Source organism: Penaeus japonicus, unplaced genomic scaffold (assembly GCF_977035675.1).
Source record: "Penaeus japonicus unplaced genomic scaffold, GWHDUDI00000001_assembly GWHDUDI00000021, whole genome shotgun sequence".
Classification (NCBI taxonomy): Eukaryota; Metazoa; Arthropoda; class Malacostraca; order Decapoda; family Penaeidae; genus Penaeus; species Penaeus japonicus.
Genome location: NW_028234423.1, coordinates 21720457 through 21726990, shown reverse-complemented (window position 1 = coordinate 21726990; position 6534 = coordinate 21720457). Strand labels below are relative to the sequence as shown.

The 6534-nt window shown below is 38.2% G+C and overlaps 1 protein-coding gene across 1 annotated transcript in view; it reads left to right on the top strand.

Moving 5' to 3' along the window:
• Mdh2 (malate dehydrogenase 2) overlaps positions 1–4206 on the top strand; it is a 6402-nt gene extending 2196 nt beyond the window's left edge. The window contains exons 2-7 of the mRNA XM_043021805.2: positions 1357–1551; positions 2427–2594; positions 2703–2825; positions 2964–3101; positions 3217–3359; positions 3690–4206. Coding sequence (XP_042877739.1) covers positions 1357–1551; positions 2427–2594; positions 2703–2825; positions 2964–3101; positions 3217–3359; positions 3690–3867 — 945 coding nt within the window. The 3' untranslated portion in view covers positions 3868–4206. The remainder of the gene's footprint in view (positions 1–1356; positions 1552–2426; positions 2595–2702; positions 2826–2963; positions 3102–3216; positions 3360–3689) is intronic.
• The last annotated feature ends 2328 nt before the right edge of the window (positions 4207–6534 follow it).

The window sequence follows — 6534 nt, the reverse complement described above, 5'->3', positions numbered from 1 at the left end:
AAATATATTGTATATCTTCACAAAAATATATCTTATGTCTTTCACAAAACATTTTCTGCAGCCCAAAAATAAAGGCCTAATCCTAATTGGCCGTTACAGTAGTTTAGGCTATTTAAAGATGATGACGCGTCCGCTTTTTATCTCGACAAAATCTGTTCTTTGGTATCATTTGATAATTCTCAACCAATAAATTTAACCTGCTAGTCTTGAAGGAAATTACCTGCGAAGAGCAACCGGCCACAAAACCACACAACAGAAATAACTCTAGAAAAAAAAAAATGAGACGCCTAGATGGCACACAAGGTGATGTGCCAATGTGGCTATGATGTCCAATAGGTCCGGTTTTTATTTCCTTCTGAATTTTTAAAAGGAAATTTGTTTTAATGATGGAATTTTAGTAGATCATGAAGTAAAATAGAGCGAGTTTAGAGTGAAAAATAATCAGTTTGAGTTGGAAAAATCAGATGATAGAGCATTTCCCACCGAAGCCATTGGTACCTATGATTCCAATCTGATGTAAAGAGGAGGAAAAGAGAGAGAGAGAGAGAGAGAGAGAGAGAGAGAGAGAGAGAGAGAGAGAGAGAGAGAGAGAGAGAGAGAGAGAGAGAGAGAGAGAGAGAGAGAGAGAGAGAGAGAGAGAGAGAGAATGAGAGAGAGAGAATGAGAGAGAGAGAGAGAATGAGAGAGAGAGAGAATGAGAGAGAGAATGAGAGAGAGAATGAGAGAGAGAATGAGAGAGAGAATGAGAGAGAGAATGAGAGAGAGAATGAGAGAGAGAATGAGAGAGAGAATGAGAGAGAGAATGAGAGAGAGAATGAGAGAGAGAATGAGAGAGAGAATGAGAGAGAGAATGAGAGAGAGAATGAGAGAGAGAGAGAATGAGAGAAATAAGTGTTGAATGAATGCAAGGGAGAGAGAAAAACAAAACAAAGAAAATGGATTAAATATAAGAGCAAGCAAATGAGTGGAAAAGAAAAACAGGGAGAAAGAATGTTTATGATTACCCAAGAGAGGACCAAGGCCACAAGAGATTGTGGCTCTGCAGACATCAAAACTTCCCATGCTCTTACTGAAATTTTAAACTGTTATATGGAGGAGGCACTGTAGGGGCAGATGTTGTCAAAACCAATTTACTTGAATGAAATTAGGATTGTTTCTCAGCTCTAGCAATCACCTTTAGGGTGATTTATACTACTTCCTTCAAAATTAGAAAGTAGTTTTCATGATTTCTCATTTGTTTCATCATGGATTTATAATATTTATTTTACCCTTCCCAGAGCCCATTTCAGAACACAAATTTTTCGTTGTTATTCTCAGATAAATGACCGAAAATCTAAATGATTGTGTTATCCCCAGGCCAACAGGAAGGTTGCAGTCATGGGTGCCAGTGGAGGCATTGGGCAGCCACTCTCCCTCCTCCTGAAGAACTCTCCCCTGGTCACCCAACTCTCCCTTTACGATATTGTGCACACGCCAGGAGTAGCTGCTGACCTCTCCCACATCAACTCCCCAGCCAAGGTCACCGGCTTTGTGGGACCTGACCAGCTTGCAGTAAGTGCTATACGTTTGATTACAGTCATGTTTTATGTCATTGACACTTTTAGTGGTAGTGGTTCATTGTATTTTATTTTGTATATATTTTATATTTTATACACACCAATGAGTTTATTGTTTATCTTAGATTGTTGGAAATCCCTAAACCTTGGTTTGCATTAGTGTCATTGCTGTGGTTTCTGAGCCTTTGGTGTTTGTAAAGACCAACAAACTTTCATGCATATTCTGGCAAAGCTGGGAGTGGTTCCTTGTTTATTTCTTAAATTGACAACAAACTGCCAGGGTGGTCCACAAGTTCTACCTTGCCAGAATATATTGTAGGTTTGTTACTTTAACTACAACACTGAAATGCTAAGGTCACAGTGACTGCTCAGAGTTATAGGCAGGTTTATCTTTGATATGTGGCTGTTGGTTTACTTTCTTTCTGTAGATCAATTCCTGTGCTAAATAGTTTTGTTCTCTGACCTAGTTTTAGGTCAGAGAATGCAATATGTCTGTATATTATTTTTCTTTTTAGATTTATATTGTAGTTAAATATTAGTTATGTTGCAAGTAGATTTTATAGTTAACCCATTCACGCTGGGGCAATTCCGGCTTTGAATGGTTGTAATGCCGGGGTTTTAGAACGCATAAGCCTCGAGATTCTCTGGTGCACAAACTGCGAGCCTGGGCTGCCCGCGAGCGCTGGCCTTGCCCAGATATCACCCACGTCTGATGCAAAAACCACGAAACGTGTCAGCACGTCATCCAGCACGAATGGGTTAAAAAAAAATTATAGACCCTTCTTTTTAATTATTTATTTTTTATATTGGAAAAAACATTTATTCATATCAATAAAAAGGCCTTATTTATCTGATAAATTTGTTTTCCAGGATTCTCTGAAGGGATGTGAAGTTGTTGTCATCCCTGCTGGAGTTCCCCGCAAGCCAGGCATGACCAGAGATGACCTCTTCAACACCAATGCTTCAATTGTTGCAAACTTGGCCAAGGCTTGTGCTGAAAATTGCCCCAATGCTATGATCTGCATCATCTCAAACCCAGTAAGAACTTAAGATTATGGGTCTGAGATTGTTCTATTCACTTTTAAAATGTTAACATTTTGCAAGGAGTTTCAATGACCTAGAGATATTATATCTTCCATTTTCCAGGTTAACAGCACTGTTCCCATTGCATCTGAAGTATACAAGAAGGCCGGTGTTGATGCAAGCCGCATCTTTGGTGTGACTACTCTTGATATCGTCCGAGCAAATGCATTTGTTGCCGAGTTGAAGGTACAGTTCAAATATATTCCACTTGAGATATGTTCTGTTTCACTGTGCTTCATAATAAAAATTGAGGTGAAAATATGCAAAATGGATATTTAAGAAAGACTTAAGAATTATTTAACTTGCAATGCTGTTATTTTCCAGGGTCTTGATCCCATGTCTGTGAATGTACCTGTTATTGGAGGTCATGCAGGCATCACCATCATCCCACTGATTTCACAGGCATCACCCTCTGTAGAATTCCCTGAGGATCAGCTGAAGGCATTGACAGAAAGGATTCAGGTACGCAGCAAAAAAATTAGTTTGATAATAACTTAAATGTTTTTCTCTCTACTTCCCTCCCTCCCTCCCTCCTCCCCTTCCCCTATTTTCTGGTAATAATGTTATTGAATTTCAGGATGCTGGTACTGAGGTGGTGAAGGCTAAGGCTGGAGCAGGATCAGCAACTCTCTCCATGGCGTTTGCTGGGGCTCGTTTTGCCTTCTCCATGATCAAGGCCATGAACGGAGAGCAGGGCGTTGTGGAGTGTGCTTACGTCAAGTAAGTAGACTTAGCTTCTTTTTACCTTGAGGTTTCTTAGTCCTTGCTTTCTTTCCTTATATGTAAGTTCAAACTTTTCAAAGATTTTATCTTGTTACTGATATTGTTCATATACATCAGGTCTTTTATTTTGCCTTTTCTTCCAATATCTCACTCCTACTCGGTGGTTTCTTCCATGTTCTCTTGCTTCTCTCTTATGTATTGTTTTCTTAACACCCTTCGCTTCCCATCCTGACTCTTATCCTTTTCTTCCCTTTTTCAAGATGTAACAAAGAAATGCTATTAGGATGACTTGGGGAAAGCTTTTGCTAATTGGTTCTTTTGCTCCAGATCCGACCTGACAGAAGCTACCTACTTCTCCACTCCCCTTGTCCTGGGTCCCAATGGCATTGAAAAGAACCTGGGTCTTGGTAAACTTTCTGCCTATGAAGCCAAGTTGGTTGAGAATGCCATTGCTGAGCTCAAGGGTAGCATCAAGAAGGGAGAGAACTTTGCTGCAAGCATGTAAACAAAACCGAGACAATCTGCATCATTTTGTGTTGTACAGGGAATAGGGAACATCATCAGCCCTTATCTGTTAGTGAGTAATGATCTTTAGTTGATACCTGATTACAAAAAGAAATCAAGATAAGCTGATGTGAGAAGGTATACCATCATCCCTTACTGTGTGATTGTGTATGTTTTGTGGATGTTTGAATGAACATTGAAATTCCAGCTGACCTCTGAGGTTTGGTAAAGACTGACCATTTTTGTCATGCAGGTCTTGCCGAATTTGTACATTTATTGACCAACTGTAAATAACCATACAAAACAAGACTTCATGGCAATAAAAACGAAGACTGTTTAACTTGTATTTCTTTTAAAACCTGATCCTCCATTAGGAATCATTTTAAAGAGTTATCAAGATATTTTTGTTAATCAGTATTTAGAAGATCTTAATTTTTCAACTTGCTAGCTCTTTCTTAACACTTTAACCCTCTCGTGACGGGTGGTACAACATTGTACCGCGCATTCAAAAGCCCAGTGGCCGGGCGGCACAGTATTGTGCCAGCCATTCAATTGATTTAGGCCTAATAATTGGGACATTCAAGGCTAGAATTCCCCCGTCGTGGATGGGTTAATGCACAGCAATGGTAATTTGAAGATAGATGGTCAGATTTGCTCCTCTTACATTAACCCATTGCAGACAGGGATAGAGTTGGTTGCCCAGTCTCCAGAATGGGTTTTATTTCAGAGCAAGGGAAGCACCTTCATGCAACATACCTTGACTTTTCCCACTCTTTCAGTACCTTGTTGTTAGACTAGAGCCATTTTCGTGTTTGTCATTTTTTTGTTTTATTGTATTGAAAGACTTGTCATATGGCAGGCACCATCAATGCTGCAGTAGACTAATATTGTAGTATAGGGTCTATATGTGATGAAGGTATTGCTGTGTTTTGGGAAGATAAAAAGCAACTTCATTTTTTTCACATTTGTGTACTGTCGTGAACGAATATGAAAAATATAACCATCCACAATGAAGATAACATGAAGAGGTAAGAAGATGAAGGAAACCTGTGCTTATGACTTGAGTGCCACAATACAAGGCATCCCTACTGGCACAGGGGCAGAATGTAGACACTGGACATGGTTTGAATCATCTTACTCTTCTTCTGCCTGCACGTCCTTCATCTGTGATACTTTAGAGCAAGAGGTTGGCAACTTTGTTTGCCATCACTCTATAAAGACAGTCCTTGCTAAAGACCATGGATGGATGCCATTCAAGGCTCTCTCTCCTGCTGGTGCTTGAAGAAAGTGGTGCCATCTAGGTTTTGGATGTTAGGTGAAATCCATTTTCCTCAAAATTATGGCAATTATAGGAATTATGATTGCAATTGCAATCTTTACTCACCCATTACTCATAGTACAGTAAAATAACACAGTAATCCAAAAATTCTCCAACGTCATGTACATCACGACACCCATCCATTCATAATGGGTTAACACTGATCATCAGTCATATGAAGCCACACACCCAATTGCTAGTTTATATGAGAGAAGCAAAAATGAATATAAACAATGTATTGTGTGTTGCAATTCTTGTTCAGAGACTTAAACGAAACCAAGAAAATGTTTGGAATGAAAGGGAATAAAGGTCCAAAATTTTCTCTTGATCCCTGATTGCCACTGATTACAGTTGGGTCAAATTATAATAGAAGGAATTTTTATATGATTTTATAATTTGAATACTGATTATAGAATTAGTAGATGATTTTTCTTTTTTATTTGTTGAACCAGGATTTTTTTTTCAAACTTTTCATTGTACAATTGCTTGTTTTGATGCTATAGCCATCCCTCTTTATTTTCCAAACAGTAGGAAAATGCTTGCAGGATTCCATTAACTCCCACCACAACTTTTGTCAGATGTACATGCCATGGCTGCAGCTATTCAATCCAATTTACTTAATCAAGCAAAGTCAAATAGTCAAACATGTATATGATAAGCCTCATGTATAGCAAGAAAATATGCCTAAATATTTATCTAGCATGTTAGTCATACTTCCAATCGCTCACATACACACTCCAATTGTACAGTCAAGTCATGCATAGAGCAGGCATACTAACAATCTATGTTACTTTGAACTAGACAAGTCAAGATAACAATATCTTGTATGCTGAGCCTATCAACTACTTTAATCTTTGAAAGTGATGGATGTCTCAAGAATCATTATACACATTCGGTCAAAATGTAAGTTTTAGGAAAATATTACAATTATATATATAAATCTTTACAAATCATATGGACATGTTTAGAATGTGAGTAGTACAAATAAGCTCCTTAGATATAGTATATGAAAGGTATTTTAGTATATAATGGGAAGTGTTTTGAAGTAAATAATTTTCATAGAATTTTCCAAATCGATATAAGACCTGTAATACTTGTAAAACAGATAAAACTTAAATTCGTGCATGCCAAGTAATAAGGATAACTTCTTAAAGCATATTTTTTTTACTATTAAGAAACATGACAAGTGATGCGACATCCACCTTTGCCTGATAATAATTGCCAGTGGGAATCCATAAGATCCATAAGGTATTGTTACTCAAGATCACTGAGACTTGGGTGGAGTGGTAAGCAAGGCTAAAACATCAAAGTGGTTAGGTATTAGCTTGGAAATTGCCGGACGAAAGTAGG